We start from the raw sequence: 16,135 nt of genomic DNA, 5'->3' as shown, positions 1-16,135 counted from the left end.
AATATTTATGTTATTCTACTGTGTAATTTAAGAAAATAAAGACTACGTCATTATAAATTTATATATACATTTTTCCTCAGAACATTCTTTTGAACATAAACTTACATTGACTTGTACAGTTCTACAAAGTAGACTTAAGAATTAAATGAAGCTTAAGTACCAATTAATCACTGTGATAGGTGAAAAATCTGCTTAAATTGATTTCTTTGATGAGTTTATAGAACCTGGCTTTAAAATATTCTTCATATACCGTATAAGCCATGTGAAAAGCATTAAAAGTAATTATTTATTTTACTTCCTAAACATCTTGGCAAATATGTACAGTAATGTACAAAAAAGATTATAAAATCAATGGAAGTGTTTTCTTTTTCTTATACAAATTATCAGTCATAAAAAATTATGAAATAAATACATACTATTTCTGAAAGTATGAGAGGCTAAGATGGATAATAAAATTGTATATCAATATACAAAGATTTACGATATTTTTAATTACAACCAGTATAGTTTTGGATCGTCCCTTCTCACTTGAAGCTTTAAAACGTGTCTGTAGATTTTTAAAGCAGGTCCTAACAGTAAATCTAACCCGCTTAAAACATCCGATCGTTTTAACAGCAGAAGAGAATGTCCATCAATATCCTATAAATTAAAAAATTATAATTAAGTTTATGAGAGAGAGAGTGAGAGAATTACGGTTAAAAAATAATGCTCTTCACCACATAGCTTTACTCTAACCTGTTGTCTAAAAACTTCTGCCTCTTTAGGAAATAATCTGGCAAAGTATTGATATACTTGTTCAGATGTCCAATCTGAAGCATCAGGAATATTTGGATCAATTCCATCTCTATGGCAATCATCTTCCATATGATCTGAAGATGCTCTTGCAGGTGATACTTGAGGACTCAAAACTGGCGGCAAAACAGGGGGATTGGACGGGGTACTCGGTCTGCTATTTGTTAAATTGACACTTTGCCCGACAGTTGGCTTATATTGTTTTTGGACGCAATCGTTGCAATGCCAATTTTTATTTGATTTTAAGACACCTATGCGCGGCGTATGACAATAATGATGATATGCTTCATCACAACTAAAACAAGTTATAAGAGGTCCCTGTAAAAATCATCTCAAAATTAATCTGGTTTTTAAAGATAAGTATACAACTACAACTTGAAAGCTGATACTGGAAAAAGAGCTTACAGCATCGGATGTTTCACAGCAGACTGAACAGCTTTTACAACGCTCACACTGCCAACTACTGCCAGCTTTTTGGATCATTTCTTCCGGGCTATATATGCAACTTGGATGAGCTACGTTGACAGACAATAATTTGATAATCAATAGATATGACTTAAAAGCTCTTACTGTTTAACACTAGTATGGTTAATTTACCTCTAACAGTACAATCACGACAAGCAACTAGATTTTCTTGTCTTTCCTTGTTACATAGGCTGCATTGCCTACAGGGTCCATCTTTCAAGTTTGTTTTGGTAGTTTCTGCAGACTCCTGAGAAGCTGTAGATTTAGCAGTCGAGGCTGGCTGCCTCCCTCTCTTGCGCTTTACCAAATTATTGTCCGAAGGATCAAAAACTTTCTTTGCTCTCTGAAAGAAAATTGTACATTACTAATAATTCTAAACGATCGAATAAAGGTAAGCCTCTTAAATTGTACATAAAAAACAAAAAAAAACACCTTTCTTCGCACACTCCTGAAACCTCCTACATTAACACTGGAAGGTGTGGGGGATGCATTCGTTGAGCTTCTACCAGCATCCTCATCATCTCTTTCTTCGCTCAACTGACCTGAATCTTCACGTTTATCCTTATGGACAGAAGTGTCATCTTTCGTTACTCTTCTATAGTCTTCAAATTTAATTTCAATATCCATTGGATCATCTGTCCTGACAAGCAAGCGTTGTTTACGTTCTGCCTTGGATGATCTTTTAAGGTTAGGAAATTGGCCATCGGTACCCCTTGCATGGTTTTTAGAATCGTTGTTGGATGCCTGCGAATCATCGTCCTTTGCTCGATCATCAGTAGACGATTGCGTGGATTCATTTCTGCCTACAATAATTTCATAACATTCGTCTTTCTTTATAAGTGACTCCAATTTTGGACTTGCCTGCTGTGACGAGCGAGGTGTATTCGACCTAGAATCTGCGAAGGTCAAATGCTCGGCATCGTCAAAGTCATATAACCCACCGGTGCTCGAAGACAGAGAATGAGGATTCTTCTGCTTGTTGTTTCCGTTTGTTATTTGAAAGCTTTCACGACGTACGGGCTCTACAGCTGTGGTCATATCAGAAGCAACCAGAGAGTAATTGCCATTTGCTAATCTTGTTAGATTGCCGCTGGCAACCTCTTTGCCCAAAAAGTCCTCGACCATTCGTCTCGAAGTTGGATTGGAAAATCCATCGAGTAGTTGCTCGATGAGTCTATAAGCCGGTACACCCTGCTCAAGATAATCGGGCTCCTCTACGACCAATTCAGCAACGGCACTCGCTACCATCGACGGGTTCAGCTTCTCCTTTACGAATCCCTCGGGCCGATTTTTATAAAGCTGTAGTCGGGACCATTTGGAGGCATTGCGATAACTCGTATTACCTTTGTAGTCAACCTGAATCACCTTTTCCTCTTCTATCAGTCGGTGAAGTTCCGAGATCGTGTCTCGCGCGTCAACTGCAAACTTCCGCAATAAATAATTGCAGATACGATCGGCATCGGGACGCGCTTTACGTCGACGCAACTGATCTATCGCCTCTAGGATTTGCTCCTCGTGTCGTTTCTGACTCTCCACTGTATGCTGCTGCATCTTTCTTTCTATATTTCTATTATAGTCGCAGCTCAATGCTGTCCAATCAACGGATCCAATATCACCGCCGCTCGACTCTTACGAATCACCCTATATACTTGTTGATTACCTGCAACTGAAAACATTCAAAATTAATAATTTTTCTTCTCTCTCTCTCTCTCTCTTTCATGTGACACATACAAGCTGCACATGTTAATACCACATTAAATGTACAAACTAAGATATGTGGCAAACCTCTATACTACTTTATAGGGTGTACGTTACATGAAGTACCCCGGAGCATGAAAGTATTTATTTCTCAAATTATAAAATATACATCCATTACATAAAATGTTTCTTGACGCAAAAAGAAAAGTAATGTAAATTAAGCCCTATGGAGAAAAAATTGAGATATTTGATAGTTATAGAAACAAATGTTTCATCTGTACGTTCACATACTCTGGGAAGTGTTTGAAACTGATCACCCTATACAAACAGCAAGGGCTGATTCATGCGCTAAGGTATTCAGTCATTCGATATCATTTGAGCATACGAGCATAAGGCATCTATGCGATTGTCCAATTGTAATTGTACATGAAATTTTCTCTTGTAAGCTAAGTTGCGACAAGCATGAGCATTGGTGCAGATATAAGAACTTTAGAAAAACATATGTATACGCGCGTTCGATAGATTCCATTGATCCCGCAAAAATATTGGTTGAATACGAAGGACGCTGCGCAGGCTAAAAGCTTATAAAAAGCTACACAGTCATTGCCACAGTCATCGTTTGCCGATCATTCGCGACTAAGAAACAATTCTTTATTCTCTTACAAACTCGATCTATCGTCTACATGAAATCATAAAACTATAATTTTATCCGATAATAAGAATGCTTGATTAGCGCGCAGGACGCAGACTGCTTTCGAACGTAGCTTCCTTTTTAGTTTGTTTGTAATGCGTTAGTGGCGACAATTTGTTCCACCGCGCAGTGAAGCTCAATCAAGGCAAACGCTTAGTGCAAAACAGATTTTTATATACTCAATTTTGATTCGAATATCTAAAGTTGTAAACGCTGAACGAATTATCAGCGGCTAATAATGTAAGAGCGATATATATTAAAACGCGAATTACCTTAATCAATGAGCAGTAATGAAGGAGTGGCAGAAATTTTATCCTAGCCGCACGATACCAACCCATCGTAGTGTACTCACTCTGGTCACTACATATTTAAGAAGATACACGGATAGGAAGCGGATGTATCACCGGTGTTTATCGACAAATTTACGTGGTTATATTGTAATGGAGAAAACGCCGGTGTGCGCGCGTATTTAGCGACGACGTTTAGCAATTTTCTGTGGAACGTGAGAAAGAAAGTTAAGACGCGAGCAAAAGCTAGTCGAGGCGGTATAGGTAAGTTTTCTGATTACAGACTATACAGTACCGCAACAACACACGAACCGCACGCCGCACGAACGCGCTAACTAATAGAGAAGAGTGGTGGGGTGAAGGGGAAGAGTGTGATGGCAAAGAGGAGGGAAGTAGGGGAGAGAAGCGAGAGAGACACCAAGGAAAGCGTGTATGTACTACATCTAGTGCGCTGCATGCAGCAGCAACAGCAATAGCACTAAAAGAGAGGAGACTGTGTAGGAGATAAGAGGCGCGTAGGGCGCAAGACAGAAAGATGACGAAGTGCGGTAACGGCGGCTGAGGCAACGATAGCATCAACCACAACGAAACGACGGCAAACGTCGACCGTCGACCGTTGACGATGATCTTTTCCAGCGTCACAGAGATGGCATAGCGTTTCAATTCTCAATTCTCATCCATTGCGCCCCAATCCTACACCTATCCTCCGATCTGCTAAGAGAGCTAATGACGATTGACACAAGAGTAAAAGAGCTGCTTGAAAATACACCGCGTGATTTCTGATTTGCAAACTCTTTTTCAGTCTAACAAAATACATCGCGACTACGTAGAAAGGAAGGAAGAGAAAAATGAAGAGCTGTGTGGTGTTGCGCAGGAGTGTGTAAAAAAATGCAGAATGGCGAAAGAGAAGAAAGGAAGGAAAGAGAGAAAGAAGGAAGAGGAAGGACGGCCGACGGGACGGGACGCGCTCGTCGCTCTTTCGTAAAGGTGGCCTCGCGCGCGCCTTTGCCATTCGTGCCACTTGCCAGTTTAGTTGCTCGAGTTTCCGTTTGCGTGCCAGCACTCGAAACTCTCGGTACAACAGACCACACGATACACATGCTCCCATTTCCTTATTCCTGTATGATCCCGCTTTCGCATGCCGAAAATTCAGACCATTCGGACTGGACAGCTTAGCTCGAGCCGACACTAGAGCCGAGCCGAGCCGAGACGACCGTCCAAAAGATCGAAACTAATGTTATCGCGACGCGCTTTGCTTCAGCGTCACCTGTTTCTTCCCCAATTAAAACAAAATCAATTGCCACTTACTTGGGTGGTATGCGTCACTGCTGTTGCGCGTAATTTCGATTGAATCACGATGCCGTTTGTCGTTTGCCGGGTGCGGCTACGACGTGAGTATGGATGGAGCGCTGCTTTGGGACAGAGAAGAGCGGAACATGCGGAGCGCACTTTTTGCGGACACGCACGGCTTGGTAGCGCAGGACCGTTCGCTTTTCAAGCGCACCTTGCGCGAAACATATCAGAGTCATACCGGGGCCAACCGATTCTTGTATTTACAAGCTGTATCAACCGCCCGGCTACTATGCTGTTGGAGGTGCGAATCTAGGATCGAAATAACGCTATGTAGAGCGTATCTGTAACAAAGAATGCGGAGTGATCAGCATCGGTTATGACTGGGGGTTACTTTTATTACGCTACAGCACTGAGATTGTAATACGAGAAACGACCGCAGGGCGCTCGGTAACGTACGTGGCGCTGTTACCCCCTTCCTGCTCCCGGATAAACAGCTGCTGCTTCGACTGCTCGCTTTTGAAGTAATTGGAATCCGTTTTCAATAATCTTGCGAAAATACAAACCGAGCCTCTCTCGCTGATGTAGCCCATTAATAAGACTTACTACAAAACGTACATTTGGTCTTTATTAATACTAAACCTGCCATTGACAGGTCAAATCAACCTTTTTAAGTGTAGATACACATGTAAAATTTTGGTCGGTAGGCTTATTGTTAAAAGAAAACTCAATTTTTTTAAATTATCTACGATCTATAGAATTCATTAAAGAATTATTTAATTTAGTGCTACAATCGCTCTCTTGCTTTTGTTTTATATTGTTACAAAATTGACAATTCCATTTTCATTTCTGCTCCTACTCTAAATGTAATCGTGAAGAAATACCAATTTTTATTCTAAAATTTATTTTACTTAAAAAAAAAAGGATATATAAAACATGTTACAATGTATAATATTAAATAGTATAATAATTTATCATTCACATAACATTTAAAATGAAACATTAAGCACAAATTCGCTCATGGAATAAACACAACTGTTTCTATCACGCATAATTCTCTTTTTCCATAATACTGTTTCCGTTGCCACGTTGTTGAAACTTCCATATCTAAAAGTAAAAAAATATAATTATCGAATATCCAAAACACAATAAATAGTAATGACCATTCGAACGAATGAATGCCTACCAAATTGAGTGGTCTAACTTTGGAAGGTGCTGTATTTATGTCTTTTAGTGGACTCTGGCCCGCATCGATCCGTCTTTTTCTCAGTGAAAGAGGGGTTTTCCTAATATCATCTGCATTCACTGAAAAGCTCTGTGTTGATCTATTGCAATCTTCTTCGAGTAATAAGAATTCAGCGGATGAATCTTTTATGGCAATTTTAGGCGAGCGCGAATATTTGGGAATGCCAGATTCCACAGCTGTACATGATTGCCTGTTAGGTGTGCGTCTCAGTGGAGAAGCTATTCTACTTATTCTGAAATAATAATTACCATTATTCAAGAAAATACCATTTTGAAATATACATTGAAAACCTGATAGTTTTTATTGCATCGCCTCACTTTTTTGGACTATTTTTCGTGCCATTAATACTTTTTATTTGTGTCACGGGTGAAACATCAGTTATGCTACGTTTCGGTGAATTTTTAATTATCTGTGTTTTGGTCTTATTAGACTTGGTATGTTCGAGATCTGGAGTCGAAGATGCCATTGGTTTGACTTTCATAGAGTTTGTTGGGACAAAATTCTGATCCTCCGAATTAGGAGTGCTACTTGTAATTGTAAATACTGGAGCATGGCTATTAGTTGTGGGAGATATATCCAACTCGGTCTCTTTCTTAAGAGCTCCTAAAAAATGTACATACATACATAGATTTAATGAATAAGCAGGAAATATTCTTTTCTTGAGAAAAGTATTTATTAATACCTAATTTTTGCATTTTTTTCAAAGGCAAAACAGCTTTCATAGGACCCTTTTTATTAACTACGCTGGTATCCGATTTGTTTTGCAATTTAGTTTTTACTACCTTTAACGCACTAGACATAGGGTTATCCTGTTGAATATCTATAAGTAACAATTCATAAAAAAAAGTTTCATTCATTTATAGTTTTTATCTCTTTCTTGGTATTAGAGTAGATTTTACATATAGAATGTTTCTTTAACTGCAGCACATAAGATCGTACCATTTGACTATAGTACTTATACACTTATTATACACTACTATATTTCATAAAATTTTGAAACATTTATTTTTAATGACTTTTATTATTCATAATAATTGTCATTAATTCTTAGCTAATCTCAGTCACTACATGTTTAATACTTAAATGATATAATAACTTTACAGCCTAATAATACGAAATCTATATGCCGCAGTGAGAGAAACATATATAATATAGTATTGGTTAACATACTTGTAGGAGCGTCAAATGTTTCGGTTTTTTCTTTCACAGATTTCATAAAACTTTTTGAAGGCATGTTGTTGCTTAACCCAGGATCACTCGAAAAGCGTTTTTTAATGTACATCAAGTGTGTTTTGGATTTATCTTTGCCAACCGAAGTAAGAGGATTATCATGTAAAGAATTGTTAATAATAGACATGCTTCTTTTAAAATTTTTTTTTGAAGGAGATCTTATCTGTAGAATTTAAGAAATAATTATATTACTACTTCATGGAAAAGAATATCGTAATTTAATTCTTATACCTTGGAAGGTGGACTCTTTTTGTTCAATGATTTGGATAATGAACGACGCTCGGATTTTGTTTTATTAGGAGAGGACACGACCGGACTTTCTGCTGAACTGGTTTCCTGATTCTTAACATCCTCTTTCATTGTAGCTAATGCAAATGCTCTTTGAAGACTATTCGTTAATTCTAAAACACTCAGCTCTTTTGTTTTTTCATTAAGCAGTTTGCCTAAATTAATAAGTATATTCAAGGCGATCGCTTCTTTCGTGGATTCTTCAACTTTTTTGTCCATAGGAACGTTTGTTTTCTCTATACAATCAACAACAGATGCAACCTTCAGTTCGTCGCTATTGTTAAATGTGTCGATGTCATTTATTTCTAAAACATTCTGTACATTATCCTGTTCTGGTTTATTCTCATTATTACCTGTTTCATTATTAGGACTACAAGTATGTGTAATATTAGAAACTTTCAGACTTTCAATACTTTGAGACAATTCTCTGGTTGAATAATTGTGATCAATTGTTGCAGTTTCAAGTTCTTTTACTTTATTTGCTTGTAAATTATTCATGTTATCAGTTTCATCTGAGTAATATAAGCATGTATTTAATAATTCGATATTACTTTTGTATTCGATACCTAATGCTTTCTGTAATCGGTTTAATAAATTTATAGCTTCCAAGTTATTGTCCATTTTTACAATTTTTTCTAAATCTAATAAAAGCGTTGTTGCTGCAACTTTATTCTTAATAGTATTTGGACTAATAAGCTCCTTTTCTAAATCATCCTCAACGGTATTACATTTTGGGGAAGTAGCTTGAGATTCTTTGAGTCTTTCTTCTTCTGCAGACTTTATATCACTGCTATCTGTTGATGAAGGTAAGTCTATAAGATTATCTACCATATTTTCATCGTCAAAAGCTGGTAATAGTTCAGATAGCCATGAATAATTGTTGGAAATTAAATCATCTGTAGAAGCTAGAAATAGAGTGATTTGTTAATATCTTGAGAATATAATTGAAAATGATCATTACTCACAATTTAACGAAGACTTTTCCACCAATTCTTCAAATGTTTTTGCTAAGCTTCTTTCTCCAGGAATCAATGGGCTATTTATTTTCTCATTATCCTATTGAAAAAATACTTTCATTGATTACACAATTGTATATAAATATAATAAATAAGAGGTTAATAATGAACTTACAATGAAAACCGAGTCACTTAAATTATCTGGCCCATAACTCTCGCTGCTTCTGTCCCTAAAGCTGTTCTTTCCAAGAGAATTTGAAGTTTGTTTATTATTTTCTACCAGATGATATTCTTCAGAGTTAACATTTCTTATTACTTCCAAATCAATAGATTTGGCTTTTAGCTTATTAAATCTTTCTGTCAAATCAGAGACCACTATTTCTTTATTTATAAGTGTTTGAAAACTCTCTGTTTTATTCAACGACATAGATCTTGTCTTTGGTTCGCTATATGACTTTATACATGGGTTCATTTTTAACTGAGGACAATCTGAAAATGTAGAAGATAAACTGCTTATGAAACATCTATTCAACGTTCCATTTGATAGCATGGATGATGAACCATTGTAAATAGTTGAAGATGTAGAACTTTGCTTCGGAATTGACGAAGTATTAGAGATATCTGAAAAAACTGAATTCTCACTACAGTCGGTACTTAGAAAACCTTTATTTAATGTACCGTTAGAAATATTAGAACACGAGCTTAAAAATGTATTTTCAATTGGTGATGGCAGGCCCTCTTTTAAAATTTCTACTATTGATTTTGATCTTCTTTTAACACTACTATTCTTCTTTGGAGTATAATTATCTCCTAGTGAGAAAGACCTCATCTTTGAAGGTTGCATATGAGTATTAACTTGCAAAAGATTTTCTGCAGCTATCGTTCCTTTTTGTATGCATAGTGATATCCTTTGCTGAACAATAGACTTAATTTGATTTTCTTCAGAGCTGCAGCTTGAATCAAATAGTGTATCATTCATTGCTGAGCGATTTAATATTGATAAGTCACACAATGATCTTGGTTGATCAACATCTGGCTCGTCTATTACAATATTAATAATGTTACTTTTGTCATCAATTTTTAAGCTCTCTTGCATGTTTAAAATAATATTTGGACATTCGGCTAAATCACTGGCTTTAGTAGATGTTGACATTTCAGCGTCTTGCCCTAATGCAGAAAGATAAATACCAATAACATTCTCTTGATTACTTATAATTGTCTCATCTTTCATTTGATCCATGGCTTTTTCTGAAACTATCTCAAAAGGGTCTTCACTTTTACGTTCATACTCGACTGTTTTATGTAATACCATATCAAAAGGATTGTTATCTAAGCTGTTATGTTGTTCACCATTGTTAATTACCAAACTTTCATATGAATTATTTCCCGACGTAATATTTGTTGGGACCGGTATTAAAGGGGATGCAAGTTTCGGGCTAACAATACGATTTCCATCAGGACTACTTAGATCTATTAAATCACACATATTTCTGTGTTATCGCTATTCGTTTTTTTTAAAACAGTATTTTAGAAGAAAACCATAATTTACTCACACCCTACTATTATCTCAAATATTTTTCGAACTTGAAGCTTTTGGCCTACCAATTTTCGGTTAGGTATATCGAATTTTATACAGCTGCGTAGCAGTGGCGTGTGCCGTCCGTGACTTCTGTGCGTGTGTGGTGGACTCAGTCAGGTGGACTTGTGCTTGTGAGTTCAAGTGAGTGTGGTCGTCCTCGTTCGTTGGTCAGTCCAGTTCAGGGCCCTAACGATAGATGAAACTTAAGGGCATATTCCGGCCCAAACGCTCATAATGTAATAGTTCACGTGACACGTATTATGAGCGTTATCGTGGAATACGCGGTACGGCGCTGTATTCGATGCTAACCTGAACTTCACTCTAACCTTCAATACTTGCACAATGCACATCCTCGGTCTTTGTCGATCCCTCAAGCCCTCTGTAGCCAACATTACGGAACAAAAAACGAGGGAGAATTGTCCAGCGTTATTTTTCGGCCGATTTTAATGTTTTTGGGCTTGTTGGAATCGTTAGGTCTGGCACCTCGTCATAAAGAAGCTCGATTTTACAATTTGTTTTGCGTTTAAATATTATTATTAATGCGAATTTTTAAATACTTTTATTTTTTTTTCGTTTTTTTGGAAAATACGGCTTTTTCATGGCAAGGTGCGAGTCCTTACGACGATTCCAACAAGCCCAAAAACATTAAAATCGGCCGAAAAATAACGCTGGACAATTCTTCCTCGTTTATCGTTCCGTAATGTTGGCTACAGAGGGGCTTGAGGGATCCCGCGTGAGTTTGGTTGGATTGCTGTAAATGCTCTAGGAAATTTTTATTTTGGTCTCGGTTTCATCACTGTTGCTACGTAAATCCGAAATCCGAGATTGTCGATCATAAACTTTTATACACGAATACGGTGGTTGGTCTGGTCCAATGTATAAATATTTGCATGATTTGGCATGACTGCTGTTGTTATAAGTATGTAATGGCTACGAGAAGAAAAGAGAATCATAAGCAACTTTGTCGATTATGAAAAAATCTAATAAGTTTTAAACAGGCGTGAATAATATTTTGACTCGACGTTTATTTGAAATAAAGAATAGTCGCGAATATCAGACATTTTACATGAAGGAACAAGATATTCCTGAATACTTGGAAGGTTGTGGTATTACCACTTGTACAGCAAGCGAAATGCCTGGAGCAGTTGAAGTTCTACGTGATAATAAAGACCATTCGAAGGAAAAAAAACTTTCAAATGCATCTATAGCAGGCACAGATACCAAAAAAACTGTAACTGTTAAACACCCTGAATCTAATAAGCCAAAACCAACAACAAAGAAAAATAAACCAATTCAAGCAGATCTTGATGTGTCAAAAGAATTTGTTAAATGTAAAGATAATTCTATCAAACGCTTAGATCTGAGCAAATCAAGTATTACACATCTTCCAAATACAGTAAGAGAATTAACACATCTGGTAGAATTTTACCTTTATGGTAATAAACTTACAACGCTTCCACCAGAAATAGGTTTTTTAGCCAACTTAGAAACATTAGCTCTAAGTGAAAATTCTCTCACAAGCTTACCAGATACATTGGAAAATTTAAAGTGTCTGAAAGTTCTGGACCTTAGGCATAATAAGCTTAATGAAATTCCAGATGTGGTTTACAAACTGTCATCTCTTACTACACTCTTCTTACGTTTTAATCGCATCAGATATGTAAGTGATAGTATACGTAGTTTGACAAATTTAACAATGCTTAGCTTAAGAGAAAATAAAATCAAAGAGTTACCAGCTGGAATTGGTAAACTTGTTAATTTGATAACATTTGACATTTCTCATAATCATTTGGAGCACCTCCCAGAAGAAATTGGAAATTGTATACAATTATCTACACTTGATCTACAACATAACGAGCTTTTTGATATACCTGAGTCTATTGGTAAGCTTATTTCTATTACCAGATTAGGACTTCGATATAATCGACTTTCTACTATTCCAAAGTCTTTAGCCCATTGTAAATTAATGGATGAATTTAGTGTAGAAGGAAATCAAGTTTCACAATTACCAGAAGGACTTTTATCTAGTCTTACTGATTTAACAACAATTACTTTATCCAGAAATGCATTTACCGCATATCCTTCTGGTGGACCATCTCAGTTTAAAAACGTTTATTCCATTAATCTAGAGCATAACCAAATTGATAAAATACCATACGGTATTTTCTCAAGAGCCAAAAATCTAACTAAACTGAATATGAAAGAAAACCAGTTAACTGCTCTACCATTAGATATTGGAACCTGGTTGAATATGGTAGAGCTAAATCTTGGGACAAATCAATTAACCAAGATTCCAGATGACATACAATATCTTCAAAGCTTAGAGATATTAATTCTTTCTAATAATTTGTTAAAACGCATTCCTCCTAGCATAGCAAATTTGCGTAAATTGAGAGTATTGGATCTTGAAGAGAATAAAATAGAAACCCTCCCAAATGAAATAGGATTTCTCAGAGAATTGCAAAAATTAATTTTACAATCGAATCAAGTAACAACACTGCCAAGAGCAATTGGCCATTTAACTAATTTAACCCATTTAAGCATAGGAGAAAATAATCTTAGTTATCTTCCGGAAGAAATTGGTACATTGGAAAATTTGGATTCATTGTACATTAACGACAATGCAAATTTACATAATTTACCATTTGAATTAGCACTTTGCACAAATCTCAGTATTATGTCTATAGAAAATTGTCCATTATCTCAAATTCCAACAGAGATAGTTGCTGGTGGTCCTTCGTTGGTAATTCAGTTTCTGAAAATGCAAGGACCATATCGTTCAATGTAAATTGATAAATCTAAATTATTACACAATAATAGAGAATAACTTTTGCGTTTTAAATATATTCTGTATGTAGTATAATTTTATCTGCTGTTGTGCTATGATCTCGTATGATACTACAAATAACAAAAATGCATATTTTATCTCCTTTTATCATATAATAGATTTAAATTTATTTTAAAATAAACAAAAAGTGATGCATGCAATAATATTCAATCTAAGGCATTTTTAATTGTACCAATGAAAGCTAAAATTAAAATTTTATTTAATTCGTGCGACAGAACAATTTTTTTATAATATATATCGAGTCATTATTTATTTCAAGTGACAAATTTGAAGTAGAAGTTAATTAAAAATCCTCGAAAGAGTATTTAACTTTGTTTTATAATTGATTCGTTTAATTATATTTTAAACAATAATAAATGTGCAATGTAATTTTTTCTAAAGCTGTTTTGCTTGCTAAAGTTATAGTCTAAATTATCTATATTTTAATATCATATCTCTTACAAATGAAATTACAACACAATGTATTAACTGTAAATTGTTTACACCAAGAATATCATTATACTTAAGTTGTTTTAATTATGAAACGAAAATATTTACTTTACCTATATTTTCTGCACTTGTATATCACATTTCTCACTATAGGTCAAGACTAAATGTATAGTCCAAATAATTAGCAGCTCTATAATAAACTTTTCCTTTTAAATTAAATTTGTGGTTTTAATTTTTTTCCAGAATTCAAAAATTCATTGTTGATTTAATCCTTAATATAACGATTGTTTAGTTTTAAGCTAGAGAATTTTATTCATATAATAAATATCTATCCTTCGTGGTACATTTGAAAACAATAGGTCAGTTCTTTTTCGCTGCATTGCTACACTGGTGCAATGAATTAGAGTGAGAAAACATATGTTTGCCTTATTTCAACTAATTGCACCGATTCGATAATGCAGCGACAAAGAACTAATACGTTCCGTCCGAAAAATTACCCTGAGTTTGTACTTACGAACCGCGTAGTACCAAAACAGTCGAGTTAAAATTACTAAATTAGCGTTTCTCACTCGACGGGAGTGATAGACACGAGAGTCCAGACTACCAAACCCATGAGTAGAAGTTACCAATCTTCTAGAAAGCAGATTTAGCTATATGAGCAGAAAGCTGTTGCTACCACTTTATATTTTCAGTGTGTGTATTGTTTACTGAAGGGGTTGAGGATAATTTTAATTAAATATAATAATCGTTACATGTAAATAAACCAAAGTCGTTTTTATTTCTTTAATATTTCCAGTTAATATTATAATTACAACATTTTTATATTATTTCACTTTCCACCTTTCATCACTCCTTGAACTGTTGCTTTGAATTCTAGTTTTGCTGTTTCATTTAAAGCTGATTGTTCTCCAGGCCTTTAAGTAGGTACACCATCTTTCATTCCTCCATCGTCTGAAAAGTAATATGTATTATGACAGAAAGTTATAGTGGAGAAAATAAATAAGACTTATATTCTGAGAGGTTGTTAGCGTTCCCGTCAACGCTTGTGTTGTGTAACTGCAAAGCTATCTCAAAGCAACAAATTCTTGCTCAATCAAGCCATATGTATAATTGATATCTGAGCTGTCTGCCATCAACTTCAAATCAAGTTGCTAATGTTAACAAATCTTCCACAAGATATTTCACAAGCAAGTTACAAATTTTAGCTGCTGTGTCATGATATTCAGTTGTCCATTTGCTTCTCCTAAAATAAGAATAATTGATTAGGTTAATATACCTGCTTACTAATTAACGAATAAGAGACAAAAGTACCTTCTTCCCTGACATTTTCAATGCTACCACCACTTTCTTCTCTATCCATTTTTATTGTCAGAGTTGGACTCTCAAGAGCGGGATCTTCATTATTTACTGGATCATCGTTTAATACTAGCTCATAATCTTTCTTCTTACCCCACTCATTAACAGGTGTGCTTCAATCCACCACTTGCAATGAATCTACATAGAATGCAGATTAGTAGTTTTAATAAATAACAGATTGTGACATAACCTTTGTGAGCATGGATTTTATTTAGACCATTATGACTACCCTTATTGATAGTAGGTTTTGTAACACTCTGATATCCCAACCTATTATTCCAGTATTAATTTGAGAATCCTGTACTGCAGTCTTCCTGGGGCTATTAAGAACAACTGTAATTGAATATTATAATAAATTTATAATATAACGTAAACACATAACAGTAGCACTAAGAAGGAAAGTTACATACTCAGACTATCATCGCTATCAGTATCCATTAGGCTATTTGGACAAAACTTGCAATGCTAGGGGTAGGACAAGCAGCTTTGAAATGTGTGTGTGCAGTAGTAAAATGTAATTGTCGCTCCAATTTAATGGCTTAATACTATCTTCCAACATTGTTTATCTCTGGCAGACTACATTATTTAGAGTAGCACCATAACTAATGCCAGAAATTACTGCAAAATGACTCTTCTTTTTATCTCACGGTGAGACGAGATATATCGTCTGACAGCAATGGAATCAAGGTTGCCAAGTCCGCCATCTTGAATCGCTCTATAGTAAGTGGAATGCAGACTGCACCATGGAGGTACGAAGTACCTGGAGGGAGCATATGGCTTGTTTCGTCCAGCGTTGCCAAGTGTAGTGTAATTACACTACGTAGTGTCCATATCCTATAGCGTAGTGTCCTTTCGGACACTACGCTATAAGATGTGTAGCCTTTGGGATACTACGCTATAAGATATGTAGCATTTGAGATACTACGCTATAGGATGTGCAGTATTTCGGATACTACGCTATAAGATGTGTAGTACGACAC

At 35.6% G+C, this 16,135-nt stretch overlaps 3 protein-coding genes and 1 long non-coding RNA gene across 8 annotated transcripts; 1 reads left to right on the top strand and 3 right to left on the bottom strand.

Moving 5' to 3' along the window:
• Window positions 1–478: 478 nt before the first annotated feature.
• On the bottom strand, window positions 479–5,558 carry Lint-O (L(3)mbt interactor in ovarian somatic cells). Of its 4 annotated transcripts, none has more exons than XM_066736100.1 (7): window positions 5,242–5,558; window positions 2,119–2,923; window positions 1,690–2,001; window positions 1,390–1,600; window positions 1,198–1,307; window positions 736–1,110; window positions 479–639 (listed from the first exon to the last, which is right to left on the bottom strand). In XM_066736100.1, exons 2-7 carry the CDS (start codon window positions 2,806–2,808, stop codon window positions 493–495), a joined length of 1,845 nt encoding a protein of 614 aa, XP_066592197.1. In that variant the 5' UTR covers window positions 2,809–2,923; window positions 5,242–5,558; the 3' UTR covers window positions 479–492. The 4 variants fall into 4 exon arrangements, with proteins under 4 accessions (XP_066592197.1, XP_066592206.1, XP_066592180.1 ...); XM_066736109.1 differs by having other exon boundaries at window positions 1,690–2,060; window positions 2,199–2,923; XM_066736083.1 differs by having other exon boundaries at window positions 1,690–2,923.
• Window positions 5,559–6,038: 480 nt separating this feature from the next.
• LOC136776117 (homeobox-like protein HDP1) lies at window positions 6,039–10,899 on the bottom strand. Of its 2 annotated transcripts, XM_066731499.1 has the most exons (9): window positions 10,546–10,898; window positions 9,119–10,110; window positions 8,953–9,043; window positions 7,931–8,892; window positions 7,640–7,862; window positions 7,152–7,289; window positions 6,787–7,072; window positions 6,410–6,701; window positions 6,040–6,330 (listed from the first exon to the last, which is right to left on the bottom strand). In XM_066731499.1, exons 2-9 carry the CDS (start codon window positions 10,094–10,096, stop codon window positions 6,268–6,270), a joined length of 3,033 nt encoding a protein of 1,010 aa, XP_066587596.1. In that variant the 5' UTR covers window positions 10,097–10,110; window positions 10,546–10,898; the 3' UTR covers window positions 6,040–6,267. The 2 variants fall into 2 exon arrangements, with proteins under 2 accessions (XP_066587591.1, XP_066587596.1); XM_066731494.1 differs by having other exon boundaries at window positions 6,039–6,330; window positions 9,119–10,899.
• A 351-nt stretch (window positions 10,900–11,250) lies between these two features.
• On the top strand, window positions 11,251–14,218 carry Sur-8 (leucine-rich repeat protein shoc-2). The gene has a single exon (XM_066743838.1). It carries the CDS (start codon window positions 11,589–11,591, stop codon window positions 13,308–13,310), a length of 1,722 nt encoding a protein of 573 aa, XP_066599935.1. The 5' UTR covers window positions 11,251–11,588; the 3' UTR covers window positions 13,311–14,218.
• Window positions 14,219–14,547: 329 nt separating this feature from the next.
• LOC136778122 (uncharacterized) lies at window positions 14,548–15,876 on the bottom strand. The gene is made up of 3 exons (XR_010823367.1): window positions 15,566–15,876; window positions 15,111–15,488; window positions 14,548–15,042 (listed from the first exon to the last, which is right to left on the bottom strand). It is a non-coding gene; the product is annotated as an uncharacterized lncRNA (long non-coding RNA).
• Window positions 15,877–16,135: the final 259 nt, after the last annotated feature.

Source organism: Prorops nasuta, unplaced genomic scaffold (assembly GCF_024137725.1).
Source record: "Prorops nasuta isolate Cenicafe-Biocafe unplaced genomic scaffold, Cenicafe_Pnas_1.2 PNAS00002, whole genome shotgun sequence".
Classification (NCBI taxonomy): Eukaryota; Metazoa; Arthropoda; class Insecta; order Hymenoptera; family Bethylidae; genus Prorops; species Prorops nasuta.
The sequence above is the reverse complement of the archived record's forward strand: the minus strand, read 5'-3'. Positions and strand labels throughout refer to the sequence as shown.

Bases quoted from the DNA above. Each gene is read 5' to 3' on its own strand.
- Lint-O (XM_066736083.1), bottom strand. From the start codon at position 2,808: ATGCAGCAGCATACAGTGGAGAGTCAGAAACGACACGAGGAGCAAATC. The intron at 1,601-1,689 runs GTGTTTTTTTTT...ATTTTCTTTCAG, and splicing joins TCAGGAGTGTGCGAAGAAAG to AGAGCAAAGAAAGTTTTTGA. The intron at 1,308-1,389 runs GTAAATTAACCA...CTGTCAACGTAG, and splicing joins TCGTGATTGTACTGTTAGAG to CTCATCCAAGTTGCATATAT.
- LOC136776117 (XM_066731494.1), bottom strand. From the start codon at position 10,429: ATGTGTGATTTAATAGATCTAAGTAGTCCTGATGGAAATCGTATTGTT. The intron at 9,044-9,118 runs GTAAGTTCATTA...TTTTTTCAATAG, and splicing joins TAAGTGACTCGGTTTTCATT to GATAATGAGAAAATAAATAG. The intron at 7,073-7,151 runs GTATTAATAAAT...TACATTTTTTAG, and splicing joins GAAAAAAATGCAAAAATTAG to GAGCTCTTAAGAAAGAGACC.
- Sur-8 (XM_066743838.1), top strand. From the start codon at position 11,589: ATGAAGGAACAAGATATTCCTGAATACTTGGAAGGTTGTGGTATTACC.